At 38.8% G+C, this 27,738-nt stretch overlaps 2 protein-coding genes and 1 pseudogene across 5 annotated transcripts in view; all 3 read right to left on the minus strand.

Moving 5' to 3' along the window:
- Positions 1-2,076, minus strand: part of Ankdd1b (ankyrin repeat and death domain containing 1B) — a 62,653-nt gene extending 60,577 nt beyond the window's left edge. Inside the window, 2 exon segments of the mRNA XM_023564429.2 lie at positions 846-1,186; positions 2,072-2,076. Of these exon segments, the coding sequence (XP_023420197.2) occupies positions 846-1,186; positions 2,072-2,076 (346 nt within the window).
- Positions 1-5,178, minus strand: part of LOC134478133 (zinc finger CCCH domain-containing protein 14-like) — a 46,121-nt pseudogene extending 40,943 nt beyond the window's left edge.
- Positions 5,179-14,495: 9,317 nt separating this feature from the next.
- The window catches only part of Polk (DNA polymerase kappa), a 93,762-nt gene continuing 80,519 nt past the window's right edge, over positions 14,496-27,738 (minus strand). For all 4 annotated transcript variants that reach the window (XM_063258363.1, XM_063258362.1, XM_063258365.1 and 1 more), the window contains 6 exons: positions 25,855-25,887; positions 22,608-22,704; positions 20,826-20,997; positions 16,748-17,653; positions 16,140-16,182; positions 14,496-15,956 (listed from right to left, as the gene is read on the minus strand). In XM_063258363.1, coding sequence (XP_063114433.1) covers positions 15,872-15,956; positions 16,140-16,182; positions 16,748-17,653; positions 20,826-20,997; positions 22,608-22,704; positions 25,855-25,887 — 1,336 coding nt within the window. In that variant the 3' untranslated portion in view covers positions 14,496-15,871. The remainder of the gene's footprint in view (positions 15,957-16,139; positions 16,183-16,747; positions 17,654-20,825; positions 20,998-22,607; positions 22,705-25,854; positions 25,888-27,738) is intronic.

Genomic DNA, 27,738 nt, shown 5'->3' on the forward strand with positions numbered 1-27,738 from the left:
TCCTTCCTCTCATTTGGGACCAAATATCCTATCTGCTTTCATCACCAAATCAAAAGTCCTCCTGTGCCTCTGAACCAGCTATATCCTGGTTTCTTGGTTTTCACACCCCTTCTCCTAAGCTCTTACGCATTTACTTCTTTGTTGTGTTGCCTACCAATCCTCTAGCACAACACAGTGTGAACTCTACCAGGACAGAGAGATGCCTTGACCTCCGAAGCCCCACACCTAGAGCATACCAACAAATAGTAAGCCCTTGGCAATATCTCTAGAATGAATGACTGAATGAATTCATCAATTAACTAGTTGCGTATCTCAGTAAGGGACTGAGATATATACAGCTCCCAAGGTTGGTCTTCTTAAAATGAGGCTACCTCGACCTGCCCATGGTGCACCTTGGTAACAGACTTGCGTCCTTTACAACTTCTGAAGCCCTCTCCTCTCTTTAAGCTACACATTATTCCGGAGGCGTAGGTGACCCCTCCACGCTTTTAAAACTTACCTGCGGAAAGGTTAAGTGACCCATGCACTATACATCAGTGCATAAATCAGGATATAAGATAACAGTACAGGAAACTTTTTTCTTGTTTGCAAAAGGGCTTAATCATTTCCTTATACAGCCTCCTGCTTAAAGTGGAAGAGTAAACCTTCCCTCCCTCCACACTGAAGGGGGAACATCACCACGCCTGGGGCGGGGAGGGTTCCGCCCACAGGGGGTGCAGCGTTGGAGGACAGCCTGGGGTCACCAGAGTCCCCGCCCAGCGGGGAGAGGCTCTGGGGTTCCCGCCCGCTGCCCACTGCAGGGTGCAGCCCCGACTGGGCCTCTGAGATCTCGTCCCAGGACTCACGCAGCTCCCGACCCGCGGTCTCCGCCGCCTCCTCCGAAGGCCCCGCCTGCTTCGAGGTCCGGACCAGGCTCCTCCACGGCCGGGCGGCCGCGGCCCGCAGACGATCCCGGAGACCCCCCGGCTGCAGCGGCGCGCGGGGCGGGGTGCATGGCGGCCGCGGCCCCGGGACCTCACGCTGAGTCCGCCGGCCGGTGCGCGCTTGCTCTGGGGGCTGCGATGCGGGCGGCCGGCGAGCGCCCCAACCCCTTCCCCGCGGAGCTCGGGGAGAGCCCGCCCGCGGGTGAGGCACGCGCGGCGTGGCTGTTCCACCTCCGGCGAGAGGGCCCGAGAGGACTGCACACCTTCATCGATTCCAGGCAGTACTCCACCAAGGCTAAATACAGATATCAGAAACACTGAGGTTCTACTACCACCATCGCTATTGGAGCTTCAGTATTAAATCATTTTTAAATTAAATAATGTCAATATTAAATAATTTTTAAAATTTCCAGAATTTTTGGAATGAGTCTTACTTTCTCGTTTGACACCCAAGCAATCATCTTCCTGATTCTTTTTTTAAAAAGTGAAATAATAAAGGAGAAAGTCCATTTTTCATGTCTTTTCTAGTTCTATGAATTTATGTGCTTTTAATAAATTTTAAGATTTCGATGCTCCTTTCAAAGTTGTTTTTCTTTCAAGTTAGAAACATTAAATTCAAAACAATGTTTTGGGTTTTTTTTTTTAATCAAGAAAAAAAAAAAAAAGGAACACCTATAATCCCAGCACCAGGCAGGTTGAGGCAGGAGGATCTTCCTGAATTGCAAACCAGCCTGAACTACATAGTGAGACCCTGACTCCAAATAACAACAACAAAAGATGTCAAAACACAACGAAAAAAGTCCATTAATGACAGGAAAAAAGGTAGCATCACTTTATGCTGCATACCCAGTGGAAATGTGGTGATCAGATCAGCAGACAGTCTGTAGTCTGCTCCAGCACAGGAGACAAAAACCCAAAAACAATGCCTTTGGTGAACCGTAGCCTTGACTGAACTTCGTTTCTTTAATTTTCTTGACAGCTTGGGATAGATGGAAAGCCGGGAAGTGTATTGTAGATGCTATTTTCTTGTTTCTGTTTCAAATAGGAAGTTAGTTCTCAACCAAAAGATTAATTCACAGTGTGCTAATGATACCTAATAGGCCCTAGCCTACATGACCTGGACCTGGGCAACTCTCCCCCTTTCTTACGGCATGTCTGAGTCCTGAGGCAGAGCCTTTAGGGTTCTGGAACATTCTCATCCCTACCCCGCTTGCTATCATTAAAGCTTGAGGATAAATGTCACTTCCTCAAGAGACTTCACAGGTTAAAAATATTCTAACAGTATTCCCTGCCTTCATTCTTTCCTGTATGCTGTTTTCCTCTTTTCCTGCAGCGCTTGACACTGAAATGATGGTACTTGTTTAGCATCTACCTCGCCAAACAGAAGGTAGGAGACAGATTTCTATAACCTTTACCCCTCCTGCCTCTCTAGTACCTAGACCAGAACTAGGTGTGAGGAAAATATCTAACAAATTAATACAGATACAGTTCAGCCAGGTGAGAAGTAACCTGTCTACCGCCCTTGTCTTTAGTTTTTTCCCTAAAGGAATGTTGGGAGCCATTGAAACTGGAAATTGAACACAGGTGCAGGTCTGAAGCATGGCCAGGGCATGGCTGACCAGAGAACAAAGAGACACCTCAAAGGGCAAGATAAAGTCACAGCTGAGGACACCTGGCTCCAACTCCAATTAACTAAAGACTGTAGCTACAGGCATTTCCCTCCTGAAGTGAAATGAAGCATGAAGATCTTCTCATAAGGTAACTCTCCTAAAGGAAACATAATCTGTTACTTGGAACAATCCTTGAACCACTCCCAAGCTCTGTTCAGTTTCCTGCCTTTTTCACCCTAACCCCTTCCTTGTTTGAAAACTAAATGCATCTGGGGCCAGCCAGAGGCATTCTTTGTCTTAGCCCCCAGTGTCTTGAACTCTGCAGGGCATTTTGATTCTCCTAAGGCCCTAAAATCATACCACTTGTCTCATTTATTTAAGCCTTCATGTACACATCTTTGGGAGGTTGGGGATCTAGGCCAGGTCCCCAATAAGGGAAGGTTTAGGAAAGTAAGGGAACATGTTCAGTTCTCATGTCAAACGTTAAGTCCTTATATGTACTTAAAACCATATTCCTGGATTTTTCTTTTTCAGACAGGTTATGTAGATTGTCTTTCACCAGTAGGTAGAGCCTTTTGAACATCTTCTGCCAGGCAGGGTGGGTATTATTCGCGAGACTAAGGCCAAGTCGGTGTCAAGGCACATGGTAAGGCTCGATGACGGATGGTGCAAACTGGTCCTGCACACTGGGTGTCAATTTCTGTGCTCAGGGGACAGAAGGAACCCTCCAGATTCTCACAGGCCAGGAAATAACAGCAGCACTGTCTGGGGGAGGGTGACGATGCTGTTTTAGAGGCAGCACTGGAATTCTGCTACTGATACGAGCTGAAAGGACCATCTGGTTTGGTACGCTTAGCATCCTATTTACAATTTGTTTGAACACATAGACATTTTTTCAGGAAATGTATAGTTGGAAAAGGCTTTGCACATGAAATGGGATGGTAGCCCAAGTACTTGTCTCTATTTCCACAAGCAGGTTGGTACTGTGGGCTCTTGGAGCTTTTCTGGTTTCTGAGCCAAGGTCCATTCACACATCTCTGCCTGATTAGTGAAAGGGCCATTCTTCTGCTGTTACAAGGTCAGTCTGCAGTGGGGATAACAACTGTTGAGCTCCTTGATTTTTCTCCGCATTGGCTCCTTTTGTTTCCTCTCCTTTAATTGGGGCACCACCTCTGCTAGCAGTTCTTCTGGAAATGTGCACATTCTGGGAGATACTGGAAGTACCCATTTCTGTGGAACTACAGAACACTTGGTTGTTTTGTTACAGATTTGTGAGCTTCAGTGGCAGGCTTCAAAACCAGATTCTTGTTAGCTTGCTGAGAAGGTGGAAGGGGCTTTCACTGCTGGACATGCTTCCCATCCCAGAGCCGTAATCACCTTTCTCCTCTTTTCCATCAGGATTGACTTTTTTTTACTTTAATAATGGAACTTACCATGGGCAATTTTCTCTTCCAAAAACACTCTTCTCAATACTTATTTTTTTCTGAGTTGTTTCTGAAGAAAGGACTGGGAGTCTCTTGCATTCCCTTAAGCACTTCTCATTTCCAGAAATGTACGACTGTTCTGTATATCTTGTTGCATGAATACTGTTTGCTGCTGCTGAAATTACAGCCTGTTTAAATGAGCACCACTCTGCATTTAAACTTGGAGGTGGTTGATAAATTTTGACATAAGGGTGATAAGAACCACGTGAAAGTGTCATTGTAGGTTTTTTCTGAGATAAGGGATTGTTCTGCACAAAACTGAGGCCGTCATCAATCAGATCATCTGGTTCTGGCTCTAGCTCAGACAATCTCTGAAGGGTGATGGTCCCTAGGAGGTTTCACTGTTGCCATTAGTGGGGTTACAGTGCCATCACCCCAAGTCTACTCATACTGTCTTCTGCTCCTGGGAACTTGTGGAAACTCTGGGATCTTTTTTCAGGGCTAGTGCTAGAAATAGCAAGGGGAGGCACTGTACCTGTCATGCCTTTACTCAACAAAAACTGCTCTTGCCTGAAAGCACATTTTTATCAAAGGTGGTGGTATCAGAGAACTTCAGACTAGAGGCTTCATGTGCAACAGAGTTACTTTTGTCCAGCATACCATGAGGTCATTAGGTGAATCAAACTGTGTTGTTCCATAGAAACATGGACAGTCCTCTGTCATTTGTTCTTCACTTATCCTGTTGACCAACATCCTCATAATGTAATCAGGAAGTTCATCAACGTAAGCTCCTCATTCTTGCAATTTCCTCTTCAGGGCTCTCTGGGTCAGATCTCTCCGTCAATCCCGTGCAGATCTCCACAGCACTGTGCAGCCTTGCTCACCAGGAGTGGACCTGGGCTCCTGCTTGCAGGCTCCACCGCCACTTAACTCTCAGCCATGCACACACATCTCTGAATTCCTTTTCCCTCTGTTAGGTTATCGCTCCCCAATTCCCACTGTATACATTGCTTTATTATAGTCCTTATCACACTGAGTAGAAAGTGTCAGTGGTGGCTCTTCATTCCTTGTGCATGAAGACAGCTTAATAATCTTGATATCCTACATAGCTGGGATTCAGCTATAACTAACAGGAAACTCAAGTAACTATGGCTTAAATGCAGTGTCTTCTGCAAGTCTGGAAGTGTGTGGGTCTCACAGGTGATGCTTTTGCTCCATAAAGTCCTCAGGAACCAGCATTCCTTGACTTCACCATCCCAAGAAACAATAGCCAGCTCAGGTGTGAGATTGGGCATCTTCTGTAGGCCACAGGATGGAGAAAAGAAACAGGAAGAGGAGGCAAAGAACACATCACAGCTACAGAAGAGTTCCCAGAAGTACCCTCGGGATCCCACTGGCTAACATTCAGTCACGTGGCTGTATTTGCTTGCAGTTGCAAGAATAAGAAATGAACTGTATATCATCGGTTCATTTTTATTTTAAGGAGAATAAAACAAACAAAACAAAGCAGAATAAAGCAGCTAGGGCCATTTGAGGACTGCGGAGGGAGAGAACCACACACTAAGGGAGATCTCTGCCCAGATACCAGCACGAAGTGCCTGCTGCTGCTAGCCTGGTGAGTGCCAGACCCACGCTTCTCTCCGTGAGTCAGCGCCATTCATGGACTGTGGAGGGAGAGAACCAGGTCCCATGGGAGGAGGTCCTCACGCAGCAACCATATAGTTTTCATTGGTTTCTTTTGGGTGAGAGTTGGGTTTTTATTTTCTTTTGTCTTATGTTAACTGATGGCATGAACAGTTATTTAGAAGATAGCAAGACATGTTATGGAAGCCATTATGTATTTACTACTGGCTTGTTTTGATGTTTTTTATTGCATTCATTGTTTTGTTTTTATTGGTTCTACTCTATCCCATTCTGTTGGATTTTTTAATATGTCTGAGAGTGGTATCTGCAGCTATTTTGAAGACAATAAAGGCATTGTGGTAACTATTGTTGATTTCATAAGAGTTGGAAGTCCTGTATCACCTATTCTGGTTTATTTTGATTGATTTTATTCTGTTTTATTTTCCTTAGTTTTTTCCTCTTTAAAATAAAAAAAAAATAAAGTAGCTTAGAACAAAACAATGCAAACAACACAGGATTTCAAAACAAAACAATAGGGAATCAACAGTGGCATAATATCTCTTGTTTTGCTTGAAATAGCTGTCCATATCCTCACACACAGTGAATTCAAACAAAACAAAATAGTGTAAAACCGATCAAAACCAAAGAATGAAAGCAATACAGGCCTTCAAAACCAGGCAATAGGAAAATCAACAATGGCTACCATAATGTCTCTTGTTCTCTTCAAAATAGCTGTGCATACCTTCACACAAACTGAAATCAAATAATAGAAAACAGACTAAAACCAACTAAAACAAAGAATAACAGTATTACTGGACTTCAACAAGATGATAGGAAATCAGCAATGGTTACCAGAATGCCTCATTTTCTTCAAAGTAGCTGTTCATATCACATGTAATAGAATCAATACTTGTAAATTCTTTAGGAGAAGTTCTAGGCATGTATTATATGCCTACACATGTACATCTATCCTTTCTGTATTAGAAGGAAAAATAAAACAAAACAAAGCAAAATACAAGAAAAACAAAAAAACAACAGAGACAAATAAATAACAGTAAGAGCCCAAAACAATAATGATATAGGCTTTCAAAACAAGGTTGTAGAAACATAACTAAAGTTGTTATTTTGCATAGTTATCTTCAAAAGAGTTATTCACTTTACCAGATATAAACATGCAAAATTGATCTAATCATATACATGTTAACTGTTTTGTTCTAAGAACTAATAGAATTAGTAACACAATCATCTTAGCTATCTTAAGTGTATGTATACAAATTTATATCTTTTTTCCCTTCCTTCTTTTCTCCTTTTCTCTATCTTAGTTATTTTTTCCCCTTTGAACAGTTTCTTACTCTTTCACAACATTTATTGAAGATTTTGTATATTATTTATTCTTTCAGTTTCTTACTTTAGGGAAACAATAAGGTATTTACACATGTGACTCTTGATTTATTTCACTTAAGAGAATGCTCTCAAGTCATGTCCATTTACTTATAAAAACCTCATGTGATCTTTCTTTATAGCTGAGTAGTACTTCATCAATTTTGAAATTTTTCACACTTCAGCAGCTTCAGAACATGCAAACATTTGTTTCTCTAGCCACAAGGGACAGTACCCAGTTAGGCTATTTTACTTCAAATTTCTATTTGAGTGTTTTTTCGATCACATCATTCCCATGGATTCAGACTACAAATCTACCTGTGTACTAGTTTGTAGTTAGCATTCATAGTGGGTGATTCTCTATCCAACCAGTGCCAAGGGTTAGCATGCAAGTTGCTTGGGTGTCTTTTTCTCCTTGGGGGATTGGTCCTTCCTTTATCTTTGCTCTGGAGGTATGAATTTTGGTTACCCCTATTCACGCTGTGATAATCTACTGGACTCACCACCTTGGGTATTCTTTCTTATTTAATGTTTTATAAAACGGAGAATTAATGAAATATTCTATTCTATTATGGGTGATCATGGGCCTAACTGAAATTCTAATAACATGACAGAAAAATAGAATATTGAAAGATAGTCAGAAATTTCTGAATTTCTAGCATCTAAGCAATGTATTTCATGATTGGATTACAAAACAAGAAAACAAGAAAAAACAAATTCAAACAAAAAACTGGCACATCTGCTACTTGTGAATGATTTCAAATGTTAAAGTGGAAGTTTAGTATATTCTAGGGGTGCAAAAACCTTTAAGCCCTCATAGAACAGAATTATATTTGAGCCCAGAACTGACTGTGCATTTTGTCTTTAATTTAGGGATCTCTCTTCCTACTCTACTTCCCCACACCTTTGCGTGTGTGTGTGTGTGTGTGTGTACATGACAGTTTGAGATAATAAACATGAGGAACTGAGGCGAGGAGGAAAGAGTTACTCCAGTTTGACTCTAAATTCTCTTCCACCTCCCTGATCCCTCTGTGGACAGCAGAGCAATTACCTCATGCTTGTAAGAGGAGCAGCTCAATATTACATGTTTAATAGGTGGAATCGTGTCTCCAGCGCTACTCACAATAATATTAGTCAAGGTTTTCTCAAACAGTTGTTAATCCAGTTATGTGTCACAAAACACAAAAGGGATCGTGCCTTAATTATACAATGAAAAACAGCTTTTGCTCTGGATAAATAAATGTCAGCTCCCTAAGAAATTCACTAAAATTCCACCAGCCCCAAGCTTGTTCATATGTATCCTTTCAAAATGGAATGTTACTTTAAAAAGATTCAGCCAGCAGGCCCCTGGAATGGTTTTCAAAATGGATTATTTCCTCAAAAATATTTTTTAGTCTGAAGTTAATCATCACAGTTTGAGCCTTTGTCTGGATACTTCCAAGCCACTCCAAAAGAACAGAGTAATAAAACATTTATAAAGCAAAATATTACATAATGAAGGGGGGGGGGATGCAATTCTCTCATTCTGGAGTGTCCACCCCTCAGGGTGATTTTATATTAGCTGTCACCCTGTCTTTTCAGAGGGGAAACAGTAAGATAGTAAGAGACAGCCTTGTTTGGACCCATACTGTTTAGTCACTTATGTGTCAACAAATGATTAGTAACACCTACTAAGATAAATGAAAGCTCCAGATCTGAAAGAGTCCACAATCTTGTGAGAGAGGTGCATAGAAAGCCACCACAAAGAATGTTTCAAGGTCTTTGTAAAAAAGAGAGAAAACTGTAAGTGGTGAGTGGCTTTTCCAAAGGGGAAAGGGCTTTTGGCTAAGTTGAAAAATGAGCATCTGCGCAGGTAGGAGACGGTCACGGGCATCAGGAAGCACACTTACAGGGAGGAGTCATGGGACACAGAAGCCAGGAAAGGAAAAAATTGCTGGATCTCATCAGGAACCTACAAGCTACAAGCATGGCTGGCTTTGAGTACCCAGCTAGGGTCTGGAGTACATTACCAAGAGAGAAAGTGTTTATGGTGATCTGGAACCTCGCTTCTGCTGGTTTGCCACAGCTGTTGTATTTTCATGAATTTTGTGAACTGTTTGATATCACATCCTTGTAAATCTGTCTAAGTAGGAGTATTTGCAACACTGAAATCATCACGACCATCACCCACCACTTGTTAGCAAGCCTGTCCCTTTCCTACTTTGTTTTGTTTTTACATAAAGTGAGATTACAAGTGCATCATTTATGGCTAATCTATTTTTTAAGAGCATTCAAGACAGCATAGAGCAGGGAAATGTGAGAAATCAGTTGGAAGGTCAGAGTTTAGGCAATTAATAAGGGCTTGACAACAGAAATGGAAAAGAAACAGGTTTCCAAAAGGCTCTACAAAGGTAGAATTCAATAAAAACCCTGGAGTTGACAGCAGTAAAGGTAGAAATAAGGGAGATGAGTTAAAAACAAGTAGTGGCAAATAGATACGTTTGAGAATAGTAAAATAATCTTCTAGTAATTAATTTCTGTTTCTCTGTGTCTTTATGTGTCTGTCTCTCTGCCTGTCTCTGTCTCTGTCTCTGTCTCTGTCTCTGTCTCTGTCTCTGTCTCCTTTACTTCCAGACTGCTTGTATAAATGTTTATGGAACAATCTGGGACTACCCAGATACCATGATCAAATGCTAAGAAAGGACCCTGCAAGGACTGTTCCTGTTTGTACCAGAAAGGACGGAAAGGGGGACCCAGAGCTCACACAACAGTTTTGAGTTAAAAATACCTACAAACACAGCCTAGTAACAAGGATCAGCCTCCATAAACCTCTTCCCCTAAAAGTGCTAAGAGTTGAACCTTATTAACCGAGCTCAGACACTGAGCAGCCAGAACTGGAACTCTGCAGGTCCGAAGCCCTTATTTCCACCCAGGACCTACCTGAAGAAGAGCTGGTTTCACCTGCCCTTTGTCAAGAGTGCGGCTCCCTCCTGGCTTGTGCAGAAGTCCGAATACGAAGCCTGTTTTTCTTCTATGTCCAGTCATATTTGTGCTGTTTCTGGACCCAAGAACCTGGCCCCAGTGACATTTACTATCTGTCTGCATTTTCTTAGGATGAGATTCTTCTTCAGCTCTGTAGTGTAGATGTTGAAACCTCTTACTTTTGGAGATTGCTTCTTCAGTGGGTTCATCAACCTTGCAATTCCATACTAACTATAAAATACAGTTTTTATGAAATTATTTGGGTTCATAACACTTTTTACAATGCTACATTTCCTATTATCAACAAGTTTGGAGTGAGATGTACAGCTATATATTACAGGAACAATATTAAAATTGATATTGAAAGAGATCTTTGAATTTTACTGAATTCAATGGGAATAATTCAGTGGGAAGAATTAAGTATATTTATTTGTTGTATTATACACTTAAAACAATATATTCCAAATGTATAAGCCATCATCCAGTTACTCCCAAATTATGCTACAGTTTTGAAATTTCTCTGAGCCAGGAAGATAGCTCAACAGCACAGTGCCTGACTGAAATTTCTCTGCATTTTACAAAGGAGGCAGGAAAATGTCACCTTTTTATGTTTATTCTTTATTAGAACGCAGTTCTAATAAATTGACATTTATTACATAAGTGCACAGTTAAGGGTTAACTCAGCAGGTTCAGGCTGTTCAAGCCCTACAGATTTCAAAGAAGAGCTTGTGCTTGGGACTGGCCCTTACCCAGCTCCTGGAAAGTAACCGCTGAGTCCTTGGACTGTCCAGCGTGATAAAAATGTGTTAATATGCCTAAGACCTTAGGACACATCATACTAGCTTGATGAGAGAGCTTACATTAACATTTGACATTTGCATATCTTTCGTTTTTATTTTTTGGCTTTATTGGGAACAATATTAAAACCCAGGACTTTTCCACTGAGCTATACCAACAATGCCCCCTCCTTGCTTTTTTAAAATTTTGAGTCAAATTCTCATTGTGTTGTTAGTTGTTAGGTTCAAATTGACACCCTTTCTGCCTCAGCCTGCGCGAGTGCTGGGATTCCAGGCATGCGCTACCATGCCCAGGTGAATACATGTTTTCTAGGTTCTGGGCCATGAGGTAGCATTAGATTTCTGGAGGACTTGAGACTAAATTGCTAAGGTCTGTCATGCAAGGTACTAGATGCCTCTGTCATCTAGTTCCAGGGAAATAGAAGATCGAGGACAGGGCAGGCTTCCCTGGTTGGCCATATTTTGCCATGTGTGGCCACATATTGCGTCTGGGAGAACTAAGTACTTTCTCATGTGACACCAGTGGGAGCCTGTACCTAATTTCCCCTGAACTTTGTCCATGCTCTTCCCTTTATTTTATTGTGTATCTTTTCACTAAAACTGTAGCCACGAATACTATAGCTTCTTTGAGGTTTATGACCTTTTGGCTCCAAAACTGATTAGCTGTGGAGATTTTTGACACAGTCAGGTAGGGATAACATTTATTTTCTCTCAAAGTGTACTTGTTAAGGTTTATATCTAAAAATGTCCCCCCAAAGTCTCATGTGTTCACAGGTGGGGTTCCTGGAAAGTGGATCATTAGGATACTGCATTGGATCATTAGGCTACTACTCTCGTTTATGAGTTCCTAGGTCAGTGGTGGCAATTCTATGGTACATGTGCCACAGTGGGCATGCAGCACCCTCTCTGCTGGCACACAAACCAAGTTGCCCCAGCAGCCAAACACTGGATATTCATGTTTAATTGCAGTGTTGGCATTCTGTGATAAATAAGTGCAGTTTGGGCACTTGGTCTCTAAAAGATTCACCAACACAGTCCTGGTGAAGGTGCTGTAGAAAGTAGGTCTGGGTGGAGATGGTCATTAGGGATGTGTCCTGAAAGGGCCTATTTTTTTTTTTTCTTTTTGAAACAGGATTGCACTGTTGTGGTGCACTGACACTGGTGGCCAACTTGTAACACCCAGACAAACTGAATCAGCGTGGTTCTGGGTGTGGAAGGCCCACCTGAGGATTGTTGCCAACAGCATAAAAGGGAGAACTAGAGAGGAAGGAGTGTTTTTGGTTCTACTGGTGTTGTTGGTTCTCCTGGAGAAGCTTCTTTCCTAATGTGAAATAGGCTGTTCTCATCAACAGAGGAGCTCAGGACCTCACTGTTGCTGAAGATGGCTGTGGTACTTTTCAGGGGAGCTCTGGTCCTTAGAGTGTTGCTACGTGGCTCCAGTGCAGATACCTCAGTCCACTAGCACAGATCCTGCATCCTGCTGCACAGACTTTCTAGCTTCCACCACAGACCTTTGGCTCTTCCCAGTCCAGATCGGTGAAACAGTCTTGCATGAGATGTTGTTATGGGCTCTAGGCCTCCAACTGGACATGTGGGGGAGCACTGTCATGGGCTCTGGGTTCTCAGCTGGACTCACGCAGGACATTGCTATGGATCCAGGATCTCAGCTGGATTCTTTCAATTGTTAGTATGTGGATAGATTTCATTCAGTTTTTGTATTTAACTCCTTGGATGACTGTAATAAAATAACCCTACAAATTATATGTCCTGTATTGTTTCCCTTGCAAACTCTATGACAACTGTGTAGTTTAGGCTGCCCTTGAACTTGTAATAATTCTTTTTTTTTTTTTTGTCTTTTTCCTTTTTATCGGTACCAGGGATCGAACTCACAACTGCCTGCTTACAAGGCAGGCGCTTATGCCGCTGAGCTAAATCCCCAGCCCCGAACTTGTAATAATTCTTCTGCAGCAACCATGAGTGCTGGGATTATAGGTATATGCTGCAAGTGTCTATTTGTATCCCTGGATTCTCGTTTTTCTCTCCGCCTCCTGGCTGTCATGGTTTGAGCAACTGCCGTCTACAAGACCCTTCACACCCTGCTAATTTTGCCTTACAGCCAACTTATCATGGACTGAACCCTCTGAAGCTGTGAACCAACCAACCATAAGCCAAAAAAAAAATCTTACTTCCTTCAAGTTGCAGGTGTAGGCTATTTTGTCCTGGCATCTAGGAAGAGACCAATACTATAATCAGCTGTGAAAGAACCATTTATTGAATAGTCAATACTTTTCATCCTGAGTTATTAAAAATGCCTATCTTTATTCAAATGGCATTGTATCAATTACTACAGATTTATAATAGATTTTGAAATCTAAGAGGGCCTGTGTTATGCTCTTAGTTATTAGGCCTTTATTCTTCTATATAAAATCGTCCCAGTTTATAAGACAAAAAAACCACAAAGGGCTTTATTTTGAATTTTGTTGAATTTACAAAATAAGTTTTGGGGGAATGGTTCTTGATAGACATTGTTCCTATTCACAAACAAAGTCAGTCATTTGCTTAGATGTACTATGTCATTCAATCACATTTTGTAGTTTCCAAATCCTTGTACAGTTTTGATAGATTTCCTCAGAGATACCTCAGAGACTTTTGTTTGTAACATAAATGACATTATTCTATTTTCTAATTTGATACTATTACCTTTTAGGTTTCTATACATTGATCTTATAGACTGAGATTTTATTTAACTTAATTAAATTATTTAGGGTCTTGCTGCATAGTTCTGGCTGGCCTTAAACTCACCGGGTAGCCCAGGCTTGAACTCACAGCAGTCCTCCTGCCTCAGCCTCCCTGAGTGCCAGGATTACAGGCATGTGCCGCCATACCTAGCCTAGACTTAGATTTCTTAAACTTTTATTAAACACATATTTTGAAAAATGTAGGCAGGTAAGCCAAAACGAATGTTTTTTTAAAATGTAGGCAAATACAACATCTAGCCATATAAAAAGTTTTAGTTTTACTTCTGTTTCCAGTTTTCATCCACCTTATTAAACTTACTAGAGGAGAAACTGCTTTTCAAAATTACTATTTTCAGTGTAGGAGTTCACATCATCACTGAAACTGTCATTGGATTGCTTTATTTTTGTGAATATGGTAGAGATACAGTATCTCTGTAGGGTTAGGCTTCATTTCCAGATTACTAATGTGGTTGAGAATGTTGTCACACTTCTTCATCATCTGGATTTCTTTTTATATAAAGTACCATATAAAGTCTTTTGTTTGAACTTCGATTGATTATATCTTCTTGATTCCTAAGAATCAATTTAATATCCCAGACACTAATTTTTGCTTGTTTTGTGATCAGTTATAAGTGTTACAAACATATTCTTCTAGATGGTTTTTTATATTTTGATCCTTTAATTAAGATGATGGATGCGTACTACTATTGCTGTTAGTTTTGCTATACTTTTAAAACGCTCCAAGTAAAAATCATAATAGAAAATGGGTTGAATATATTACCCATTCTATCTATCTACCCAAAAAGATAGAAAAAAAAGTGGAGAGAATTTTGGACAGAGAAAGTAAAAAGAAAAGCATCATGAGATGAAATGAAAAGTGGAAAATTAAGGAAACCATCTCTATTGACTAACAGATCAATTAAAATTTTTGAAATTTTATTTAAAATTATTAAATATCATTATATGATAGCATTCAATGTATCACCTAAATATAAATAATTTAGTACTTAATGTAGAAAACAATACACTTCAAGCAATATAGAAAACAAATATGATGCTATTTATTTTTCAACATATTAAATTTCATTGAATTTAATTTTGTACATTATTTACATAAGTAAAACAACAATCAAGCATTACGGTCATACAATTCTGAATTATAAGAACATCAGGCATTAATAGTCTTTCTAATTTTAAACATTCTAATAATTAAAAGTCAAGTTTATTCGCTGGACGTGGTGGAGTATGCTCATAATCCCAAGTATTCAGGAAGCTGAGGTGGGAAGATTTAAGTTAGAGGCCAGCCTAGGTAACTTAGCAAGGCCTTGTCTCAAGTAAATAAGGGCTCCAGAGGTACATAGCTCAGATGCAGAGTGCTTGCCTATCATGTGTGAGGTCCTAGGTTCAATCCACAGAACAAGAATAAAATAGTCAAATTACCAGTTTGGCTAAAGGCCTTTATATGACCTAGCTATCCCTCAAATATCATTAGCAAATAACAAGCTAAAATATGAAAAAAGAAAAAAAGAATTTCGTTCCATAAAACAGTAGCAAAAATGACTCCAATTAAATCATATTTTTAGTAAGAACACACTGGTAGCACCAAAGTGTTGCGTATCCACTTATTGCGAACACGTTTAAGTTGTCTTCTTTTACAAACATTAGAATATGACAGAAATGCAACCAAGAGAAATACACAATAATCATTTGAATTGCACCCTTTTCTCTTGAGGATTAGAATGGAAATAAAGTGACTACACAATTTTTTTTCACAGATTTGTGAAAAGTACAAACACAATTGTCAAGAAATGAAACAATGCTATTAAAAATGGTATATTTAGAAAAAAACTTTCAATCTTAAGACTAAATATTTTTAAAAAGTGAACCACGTGCTTATTCATAAGATAAAGAAATTTTAAAACAATAACAAAATGAGTTTAACAGTATTCTAAGCAGAAATCCTTCTACCACAAATAACACTGTAACATCTATTTTCCTGCAGGTATCAAACCATTCATGCTAGTTCTGTTATGCTATACTATTGACAGAACTTACAATGAATTTTAACTATGAATGTTCATGAGGTATCTGAAGGCTGAGTCCAACTCAACCAAGTGGTTAAACACTGAATAAATATGTGTTTATATTCACTATTATAAGGAAATCACTAATATTCTGATCCCATTTATTATTTTTTAACGATCTCTTGCAGGATTTGCAATTGATGAACAATGGAAATAAAATTCTCAACGTTATAAATAGTGTAAAGAAGTAAATTAATATATATTTATTGGGGAGGGATTATTGTAGTTGCCTTCCTTAAAAAATCTATAAACTTAAAATGAAAAAGAATAAATTCATTGATTATAAAAACAACAAGTTTCAATGAAAAATGACTGAAAAAGTGTTCAATATTCATTTAAAAAATGTATCAAGGGTATGCCTGGGATTGTTTGGTTTTATTTTCTTTGATGTTGAATGCTTTGTCATCAGTCCTGGCCTGGAATGAAGAATAACACACAATTAAAATGCAGGAGGAGATTTTAAAAATAATTTTTCAAATAATTGATTTTTAAAATGTTACTTGATGATTTAAAAAAGTAAAATTTAACATCTCCTAAAAATGAGATCCCAAAACATGCTAAATTACTATTTAGCATTATTAAAGCTAAATTAGTCCTACCTTTTTGTTTTTGTTACAGTCTTCTGAACTTTGCTTGAGGTACCTTTGGAGATAAGAAAAGTCAAGAAATTGTACAATGAGTAACATGAAGTAACTGAAAAGCTTTATACAAATTTAAAAAGTTAAAAGCTTATTAAAAATTTCCTTGGTACTACACAGTTCATTTATGCATACCAGATACTTACTTCATAGGGTAACTTCCTTGTAATTTACTAGTTTTACTAGTATCACCCTTAATTTTACTTCTGGAATATGACTAGAGTCAACACTACAAACAGCCAGTTGGAGAAGCGCTCTAGTTCTGTAAGTACAATGACTATGTCATGGAGAGTTGGTAAATGTTCTCTGAATTTCTTTATTGATTAGACCCCTCAGCTCTTAAATCTGTGAACTTACTCTATGCTACATTAGACCCAAACTGGAGTTTTCTTTACATTCTCAAAAGCTATTGCTTGAGGTATTCTAATTTACCATTAATTAACATTTTCCTAGCAAGCAGCATATACAAACTACCCTGTTATGGTACGCATCTTAGACTTCACAGTCTCATTAATTTAATAAAATATATTCTCAGAAAGTCATGTTCTTTTTAATGACTGTAAACTCACCAGTACTTCTGGAGCTTCCTTGGGGTTGGCTGACCACACTCCTGCTCTCATTTCTCAGTTCTTGGATCACGCCTTTATTTAAGCAAATATCCACGTGCTCATTGAACAGGTCGAGATCTGAAGTGTTTTGTTCTAGATTACAAACAGGACAGACAAGAGCTTGGCCAGCTGCCACTTCTTGGCCACTTACCAACTCAACATCTGCATCTGCCAATGAAACAGTCCCAGAGGGCGTGGTAGGAACACTAGAATGTTCCTCTGCACTGTGCTTGTTCCTTAGACAGTCTGCGCTTTCTGGTTTTGATGAGCTATCTCTGGCCGTTACCAAATCAACACGATCTTCTGAAGTGACTTCTCCATTTTTCTGATGGGTCTCACAATCCTGCTTCTCCCAAAGTGAAGAAGAATGATGTGTGTTTTCTTTCTGGCCACCATCTGCAGAGGAAGCGTATGCACACGCGAACACTTCACAATTCTCCTTGACTGAAGGACCATCAAGACATGCATCTACATGTCTATTGAAGGTTTCTAGATTGATGTTTTCTTGCTTCCTAAAGCAAACGGGACAGGTAAACGTCTGACAGCGATCTGAACTCTCTGATGTTTCTGAACCCTCATTCGTCTCCTTTATCACTAGGAATGGTGGTGATGTGTATAAATTTGGTTTATCCACAGTTTCACATTGAGATGTGTCTTGGTGGCTCCATTTCCTTTCTAATCGTTTTCTATCAAAAAAACTCTTCTCGTGAGACATTTTTTGAGGTTTTAGACACTGATCTTTATCAGTCTTCTCTCCTGTACACCCAGGGGCTGACAAAGCTTGGTTCCCAGCCTGTAAGAAGCCAATGATGCTCCTTTGTTGGTGTTTTTTGTCTGCTTCACTAGGAAAACTAGATATCCGAACACCTAAATAAAATCAAATACAATAAATCAATTGTAAATTTAACAAAGCCCATGAATAAAAACATCAACGTAACATTGTTATGACATATATACAAAAAGCTGGTTAGAGAGAATGAGCCAACCCTAAGGACAGATACAGATTTTTTTTCCTTGCAGTGCTGGGGACTGAAGCAGGGCACTGTGCACACTAGGTATGTAGTCAGCTATACCCCCAGCCCAATATTTTTTTAAATTAAAGAATGCTTTTAGCTAGGCATGGAATTGCAAGTCTGTAACCCCAGCACTCTAGGAGGCTGAGGCAGGAAGGTCACAAGTATGAACACAGCCTAGGCAATTTAGCCACTTATCAAGACCCTGTCCCAAAATAAAAAACAAAAAAGGCTAGAGACGTAGTTCAGTGTGAAGCCCCTGGGTTCAACCCCCTGTATTGAGGGGGGCAGCATGAAGGCTTTTTTTTTCCTGTCTTTTTTTCATTTTTATTGGTACCAGGGATCGAACTCACAACCGCCTGCTTGCAAGGCAGGTGCTTATGCCGCTAAGCTAAATCCACAGCCCCAGCATAAGGCTTTTACAAATCCCATTTTAAGAGTAGAAATTTGTTTTCCTTTATAAAACTGGGTATCATTAAATATCAACATTCTACTGGAGTTGGTATGGTTACATAGGACTTTGAATTTGTATATGGCTTACAGTGTCATTAAAAATAACTAACTGGAATCGGGTACAGACTTTTCAGCTTTTATTTTTTAAAACAGATTTTTGGTTTTTAAAGAGTCTTAGGTTCACAGTAAAACTGAGAAGATGGTACAGAGAATTCCCAGGTATGCTCTGACTCCATACACGCACAGATTCCCCACAATCAACACCCTGTTTCAAAATGGCACATTTGTCACAACGGATGGACCTATGCCAACACAACACTGGTATCCAAAGTCCACAGCCATTATGGATTATGGTGGCCAGCTTAACACCAGCTGAACTGCATCAGTATGATGCTGCGTGTAGACAGCCCACCTGAGGAAAGTTGCCAGCTTATAAAAAACAGATGTGGAGAGGAAGAGGGTAGCATTGTGGGTTCTCCTAAATGTTGTTTTTTTTTTTGACACTGTTGGTTCTTCTGGAGGATCCTGTCATGTAGGCTTCCCTGATATGAATTTGGCTGTTATCATTGGAGAAATTTGAGACCTTGTTGCTGAGAATGGCTGTGGTTCACTTTGGGGTAGCTCTGGTCCTTACATTGAGCATTGCTTCTTGAATCCAGAGGGGAAGATGGTGTGCTGTTCAATCTCCAGGAAGACTTGTCACATTGGCTTCCTGATATGAACACAGCTGTTCTCATTGTCAGAGAAGCACAGCTCATTGTTGCTGAGGATGGCTGTGGTACTCTTTGGGAGAGCCCAAGTCCTTATTTTGAGAATCGCTTCTTGGCTCCAGTGTAGAACCCTCAACCTACTAGCACAGCTCCTTCATCCTGCTGGCACAGACTTTAAAGCTACTACCACAGACCTTTGGGCCCTCCCAGTGCAGATCCATAAAACAGATTTGCATGAGTCCTTGTCATGGGCTCTAGGCTTCTAGCTGAACTTGTGGGAGGGACTGTCATGGGCTCTAGCTCTTCAGCTGGACTCATGCAGGACACTGCTGTGGGATCCAGGTCCTCAGCTGGACTTTCTGGGTCTGTAGTGTTGTGGACAAATTTCTTGCACGTTCTTTGTATTTGACTCTGGGTGACCATCATAAATAATACTATAAATTCTGTGTCCTGTATGTAACTATTCTCCCTGCAACCCCTGGCTACAACAACAGCTTACAGTAGAGTTCACTTTCATACATTCCATTATAATGACGTGTCCACCACTATAGAATTATACAAAATAGTAGTTTTACTGCCTAAAAATTCACTGTGCTTGATTATTCTTTTCAACCCAAACAACCCATCTTTTTTTTTTTTTTTTTTTTTTTGTGATACAGGCTCTTACATGTAATTTTCGCTGGCATTAAATTCACTATGTAGCCAGCAGGCCTTGAACCTGTGACAATCTTCCTGCCTCAGCTTCCTGAGTGCTGGGATTATGGGTATGCACCATTATGCCTGCCCCCACCACCCTCCCATCTTTATATTGTCTCCACTGTTTTGCCTTTTTCAGAGTGCCTTAGGTTGGTCAGAAACTCAATTCTCTCCACAAACTGGATGAGAACCGAATTGAATTTCTCCATAGGGTCTACAAATTTGGTTTGGTTCTCATCCAACTCAGTTTGTGACCAGAACTGTGGAAAGGAGTTTGTGCACTGAGGCATCACTGCAGTTGGAATCATATAGGTGCTGGCTTGTCAGACTGGATTCTTTCCATTAGCAATATGCAAGCATGTTTCCTCCATGGTTTAATGGCTCATTCATTTTATGTCCTGAATATCATTCTGTCATCTGGATGTACCCTAGTTTATCCATTCACTGAAGGATATCTTGGTTGCTTGCACACTTCTACAGATACTTGCCTTTTGTCTTAATTTACATTCTTAATTAACACTTTAATCAGCAGATTTCACTATGTGCTAATTTTCATGTATGAAAGTGAGCAACGACCAAATCTTAGCAGTAAAGAAGGCATCTAGAAAGCTTATTTACAGTATATACATTCTCTCACCCAGCCCACTTTAGAAACGTGGCTTATTTGTTTATTTTTACCATGTAGTAGCTAGAGATGTGGTTCACTAGTGTCGTAATCTTTTATCTGTAATTCTGAAATGTGAAGTTCTGAAAATTGTAAGCAACAAGTGATCAATGATGAATGAATTAATGTGACACTATTTTGGGTCTTACAGTCTGGAATTTGTTTTGCCATAGAAATATTAATGTTTCTGATCAGGAAGTGCTGATCCAGATGCTCAGATTATATGCCTTCTCAAATGGGAAAAGTTTTGAATGTTGGAACATATTTTGCCCCAAAATTTCAGAACATAACAAGAGGAATAGAACAACTTTAATTGGTTTATACCAGAAATAAACTAATAATCTGTTTCACATGCATCATTCTAAGAATTAGGACAAATGGCAGCAGCACAGTGAGAACTTAACAAACAATTCTAAGAAGTAAAATTGAGGTCAGAATATTTCCCAAGTTAAATCTTTGGGAGAAAATCTAACAGATTTAAGGAAAAACAAGGAGAGTCATACCCATAAGTCTTAATCTTAAGGGATATGGAGAAGCGGCATCAATTTCTGTTCTTAGCAGCTCCTTTGCAATGGCAAATATTTCTTCTTCAGTAGAAACAACAGATGAAACTGTAGATGCACGAGTTTTTACTTCAAAATTCACATTCTTCAGCTTAACGGTAACAGTTCGACCCTATAACACACAAAATACATCATTACATAAAGCTTTCTAACTTCTAGAAAAGTTATTTATAGGTTAGAAAAATTCAGGAAGGTCTTTATGGGCATATAAGAATATGGAAACATATATCAATTATTTATAAAACATGATACTGAAAATTGTCATAAGGAATTAAAATCTGTAAGTAATGCAAAACCCCTGTTTTAGTTAATAATTATTATTTCCCTCCCCAACCAAATATAAAGGTATAAATACCTTTATATAAAGGGCAGTGTTAACTGATCATTTTCTTTTTATTGAACCTCTTTTACAAGTTAATTCAGACCTGAAAAAGGCAGGAGAGAAAAATCTAAAGGTGCTTTATTGAAAAGAGTTTATGAGTAGCTCACTGTATTGTGTGCCAAATACATCCAGATGCTGTGCTAAACAATGTATCTGTAAGAGTTCCCTACCCAGTCAGGGTCTAGAGGGCCCAGAGTCTCAACTGGGAATGATGGAGTCTTCACAGACAGACAGTGATGACGGGTGCTGCACTTATCACTACCGCTGAGCCATTTGTTTACAGAAGGGTAAATTCTGTGTTACATACATCTTAGTATCTCCTGGAGGTAATTCCTACCCTCTATCACTTGAATTAGATCTACTAACTCATTTCCAAAGGAAAAAACCTGTAACTTCATGGTGGAGAAGCCTAACAAACACTACCTTAACCTAGTGAAATGGGTAACATCACTCTCTACATGACTGTCACACACTTTCTGACAGCATATGATAAGAAGGACACTTCAACTTTGTGGCATTTCTTCTAAAATCCTATAGTCCTGTTCTAACTGTGAGAAAACCACAGACAAACCTAGACTGAGAACAGTCTATGGGATATCTTGCCAGTACTCCTCAAGAGTGTCAAAGGAAAAAGAAGAAAATTTTAGGAAACTCATAGACCAAAGACAATTAATGAGACATGATAACTAAATGCAATATAGTTTTTTGGATTGAACCCTGGAACAGAGAGCAGTAATTAATAGAAAAACAAGGAAATCCAAATAGAGCTTGAAGTTTAGTTAGTAATAATGTGTAAAAGTCACTGTCTGTTGACAATATACTAAATGTTAATAATTGAGCTAGATGAGAGGTACACTGGAAATATCTATTCCTTTTGTAACTGTTCTTTAAATCTATAATGATTCTGAAATTCAAAGCTTATTTAAATATTTTTAAAGAACCCTTTATACTTGAGGTATGCTAGAGAAGGACTGGAAGAAAACAGTTCATCAGATACTCTACTCTTTGTAATAAAATGGTAATCTTTTGCATTATACTTTGAAATAACGCCACCTTTGATCTGACAGCGTTGGGAAATATGTGGACGTAGTGAGGGAAGTACAACGCATTCTGAGCTTTTGCTCTCAGTGTGTGTAGCAACCTGGATTAGAGCCCTGAAACATAATACCTGTTCTAGAAGCTCATGGCCTACCTGAGAAAAACATTACAAGATGCCTAGGGGAAATCTGTAAACTATGAGTACAGCTCTAGAGAAGTCCTTCTCTGCCTTATTCTCCTGATGTCAGCATAACTGATTTTGTGCCTAATCAAATGTATGCATTTTTGAAACCTAAGAATACCTTTAGTCCTTCTTTCTGGAGATCTTGAGCAATTTCACTGCAAAGTTCCTGGCACAAACTATATTGGTCTTCTGCTTTGTTTATTTCATTAAACGTTCTAAAGAGACAAGAATGATTTTACTACACAAAATAAACTATAACTCAGAACACTCCGGGAACAATATGGTACAAATAGGCATTTAGATATATTTTCTGCAGTACAAAAGAAATTTTCAGACAAACTAGAGATAATTAATTTAAAAATGCATGGTTTATATAAGTAATAGAAAACATTTTGGATAGTTTAACTGATCAGCAAAGGAGAAATTCCACACTGTTATTCTCTCTACAATATCTTTTAAATGATAGTTAAAGTTACCAACACATAGTGGTAATGCTCTTAGAACTTATACATTTACGGTATATATATATAAAAATTCTGCTACTGAAGACTATCTTAAGAAAGTAAAAATGAGAACATCATTCCAATTACTGCACATAAGTTTCCTGGACAGAAGTATCTTCAAGTAGATCTAAGATGCTGGTTCATAGTATGTAGGTTGCATTGTCTAATAAAGGAAATAGAGAGAGGGCCGGTAAGAAGGCAGAAACTTTGAATTCATCTTCAAAAGAATGTTGAAAGATGTTGAGAGATGATATTAGCGTGGTTCCTCCTGTCCCGTCTACCTGGAGCTTGCTTCATAGCCTTGATCAAAACACTCAGTGCAATCCCTACTGTCAATGGGGTCACCAGCCCTGTGCCACCATCCTGGGGTCACAGTCTCAGCTGTGTTTTCGGAGTCTGAACACAATTCACCCTATTTAGACTTCTGTTGCCAGTCTTTTTACTATTTTTTCCTGTTTATTAATCTTTATTTTAAAGATGAAAGAAAATATAGTAAAAACAATGATACAGAGTTTCAGAACGAGAAAATGGGAAATTAAGTGGTTGATATATTGCATATTATTATCTTCAAAGTTACTTGCTCAGATTACAAGATATAGGCACGCAAAATTGGTCAAACAGTATAAGCACAAACTGTTGTTTTCAATGAATTAACAGAAATTAGTAGGGTAATTATTGTAGCTATCTTGTGTGTATACATATATACACAAACATAAAATATGGATATCTAAATATTATTTTTTCTTTTACCTTCTTTCTTTTCTGCTTTCCACTACCCAGTTTTTTCCTTTTGAGCAGTTTCTTATCCTTTCATTATATCTACTGTGCTTTTTGGATCTTATCAGTTATCTTTTTATTCTTGTGAGTTTCTCCTGAAATATTTCAGGTTGCTATGGTTTGGGTAGAGTTTGAATATGCCTCCCATGTATTGAAATTTAACTTCCAGTGTGAGGTATTAATTACAAGGGTTGAAACCATTGACTTTGAGAGTGATTAGAGTTAGAGAAGGTCATCAGGTGAGGCCCCACCAGTTGAATTCTGTAGCTTTCTAAGGAGAGGGAGAGAGGCCAGAAGACGCACATGCTAGAAGGGACACGCATGGGTGTCTTGCTGTATGTTGGCCAGCACTGCCCCGAGGACTAAGAAGGCCATCAGCAGTTGTGAACCATCACTCTGTCACCTCCAGGCTAAAGAACCCTCTTTTGTTTGTAAAGTTATCTAGCTTTACCCATTTGGCTACAAGAACAGAAATAGGCTAATATTTACACATATGTGGTATAAGCAAACAAGCAATCATTGTCTTAATTTAACACAAATAGTACAATGTTATATACATTATTTAGCAGCTTACTATTCTCAATTTTGGTGAGGGTTCCCAATAAGTATTTTCTTCACTTTACATGGGTGCATAATATTCTAATTTAAAAATATAACATGATTTAAAAAATTCTCCATTCATAGATATGTAAATTATTTTTGATATCTTGCTAGCCTAAAATTCAATGAATAACTCTGTATACATGTAAAATGGTATGGAATTGCATCTGTGGAATGAATTCCTCTAGAAAAAGAATGAAGGGACCAAAGTACTGTACATATTCACCTGTGATTTTGATTCATTAGTGATTTTCCTTGTAATGGCCCAAATAATGTTCCCTAAAGATGCCTCTATTCTGATACCAGGAACCTGTAAATCTGGGACCTTACATCGCAAAAGAGACTTCTTAGATGTGATAAATTGAGACGGTTGATTATCCTAGAGTATCCAAAGTGCTCCCATTGAATTTCCAAACATCTTCATTAGAAGGAAGCAAGAGGTCAGAGTTAAAGAAAGAAGATGCTGACTGGATCTGCGAGCCAAAGAATGCAAGCAACCCTTAGACACTCTTGGGAAAGAAATGAATTCTCGCCTGGAGCCTGTCCAAGGAGTGCTGCCTGCCAACAGCTTGATTTTAGGACTTCTGACTTGCAGAGAATACATTCCTGTGGTTTTATGCCACGGAATTTATAGCAATTTGTTACAACAGCAATAGGAAAGGAGCACATGCCCTTTTTGACTTTTTCACTCCCATTGTTTTGTCAAAAGAATATGCTAGAAATCTCTGCTCAACTTGATCAGTGAATGATGCTACCTTAGGAAGGTTTTGATATTTTTCTTTCATTAAAAATGAAAATGGAAATATTTCTATGTATTTTAAGAGCCATTTTAATTTCCTGTTCAGTTAGCTAATTAGATCTTTGTTTCTTGTTTTGCACTAGTACAGTGGGTGCTTTCTTATCAATTATAAGAGTTCTTTACCTCCTAGCATAGTTGTTTCCTCAGTACTGGGGGTCAAACCCACCCACAGAAGATTGCTCCTTGTGTTGGCTAGTATTTGCATCTTCTTTCTCTTCTACTCTATTCAAATTTCATGAAAATGGAAAATGTATTTTTGTATGTCGTCATAGTTTTAGTAATAAAAGATAAAAGTAGAAGGAAAATTCATTAAATTGGTCAATACTATCTCATATCAGATGACAAATTGATAAGATCAGTGTCTTATCAAATTGATAAGACCAGTGTCTTATCAAACTCATCCAGCTTTTCTGATCATGAACCATAAACTTGAGCAGGAGGCCAGCAGTCAGTAGATCAGTAGTTCTTCAGCGTCTCATGGAACTCTGTCACTTTGAGGAAATAACCAAGGGCTTTTCGGAAAAAACAGCTTTTCTCAAACAAAAAAGTTCCATCAACTAGATGATATCTAACTTGTCTTTCATCAATAATATTTTCTAATTTCTGTGACATTCTACCAAAAATTAATTTAAAAATTAGTTTAACATAACATCAATTATGAATAATTAAAAATAGCAAAGCATTACCTCTCAACGCTCATACTTTTCCTTTCTCCATCCCTTGAAAACAAAACAAGTCGTTACTTTCTTTCTCAAAGATTAAGTTACCTTTGATCAATCAAGAGGTTTTAACACACTGCTGCCCTTTAGACATCTCAAATTTCAAATGTGTATACCATGAGAAACTATCAGGTTTTTTCTATTCGATCTAAAAAAAATAAAAAGTCCCCCACAAGATAGTTAAGATGTTAACATGATGGCATATGTCATAGATCAAGTCTATATGTATTGAAGAAAAGAAACTTAACAACAGGGTAGATGTTATAAGGTGCTTCTACTGAAACTAGGAGAAGGCAGTAGTGTAACAATTTGTAATTATAGGATACAATTAAAATTTTAACATTTTAATATTGATTGTCTAATTTTGGCCCTAGCTTTAACTTCTCTCATCTATAAGTCAGTTCATTACTTATTTATAGTTCTCTAAACATAGCAGCTGGGTGAGCCATCTGCTTTGGATATGTCCTACCATTTTTGATAGGGTAACTGCAGCCAAAAAGCCAAAATGATGCAGATCATTCGTTTTCCAAATAACCAGTGAACATATTATGGCTCGAACACTATTCGAGAATGAGGGGACAGAGGGCTGAATGGGCCACACATTTGCCGTGTTAGTGTATGTGTTGCCGAAGCGAGCACATGTCTGCCCCTAACAGATATCCCGACAGAATGAAACAGATAAAACAAATAGTTCATCATACAGAGTATGTTACAAGGGAAGCAATACTCAAGACTAAAAACAAAGCAGAGGGCCAGGGACATAGTTCAGTGGTGCAGCACCTGCCTGGAAAGCACGAGGTTGTGAGTTCAATTCCCAGTTCAAAAGAAAACAAAAAAAAGAAATGGAAAAAAATCTAGAAGCTAAAAACAGAAATATGTTTTTGACTTTACTGTGAGGTTAAACAAAGTTAAAAAAAATCAACAAAGCAGAGTAACAAAAAATATGGCTGAGCGGAAGGGTGACCTGCTACTGTATATTATCACAGATGACATATAGCTTTCTCTTAAAGGCCTTACCTGAATCTGTAATATCAGAACTAACTATATTACTTTCAAGCACTATGGAAATAAAAAAGAGTAAATTTTAGGTTAAAAAAGGAAGTTTTGTTTCCGTTTTCCTTAAACACTGGATAATTTACAGTGCTGTGATGCCTCTCACTCTATCCGTGCAAGACCAAAGTCACGTGACTGCTCAGAAGCCTGAAGAGCAGAGATGAGGCTGGTAATACAAGCCTCGCGATCCCTGTAAGATTTGCAGGCTTACTTGGTTACCCAGTTTTATAGGCCTTCTCAGTGATCTTGTTGCTGCCCTTTGTTTAAGTGCAAGAAGGTAAAGAAGTCATTTTGAAAAAAAACTGGCAGGATGATGACAAAATTGTAAAAATAGTAGTCATGGTTGACGTTCATGGGTCTCATTCTTTTGTATCCCCTTCTTTTCCTTTATCCCCGACAGTTCACCCTTCCACCTGCAGGTTACCTCTTTGTAAAACCAGATACAAAGTGACTGAAAGAAAATCTAGGGTCTTTTCTTTATCTGTTCTCTTTTTAAGACCTTGCAAGGTTGGCTCTCTCAGGGCCCTGCTGCTGTATGACTTCTGTCAACCCCACATTTTCTATGCCCTCATCCTACTTCACTTTCTTATTTATTCACTTGGTTATTTCCTATCCCTCACACCAGAGTGTAAACTCCATGCAGACAGGACTCTGCCCTCCTCCCGATTACTATTCCTAGTGCCTAGAACGATGTCTAACACCAAGTACCCAGTGTGAAGTGAGTGAGTCATTTACACATTTGGAAAAGAAATGAAATACAGTCAATTCAGTAAGGCTTTCAAATAATCCTTATGTTTC

Source organism: Cavia porcellus, unplaced genomic scaffold (assembly GCF_034190915.1).
Source record: "Cavia porcellus strain 051 isolate PalLab524CR breed Dunkin Hartley unplaced genomic scaffold, mCavPor4.1 scaffold_11, whole genome shotgun sequence".
Lineage (NCBI taxonomy): Eukaryota > Metazoa > Chordata > Mammalia > Rodentia > Caviidae > Cavia > Cavia porcellus.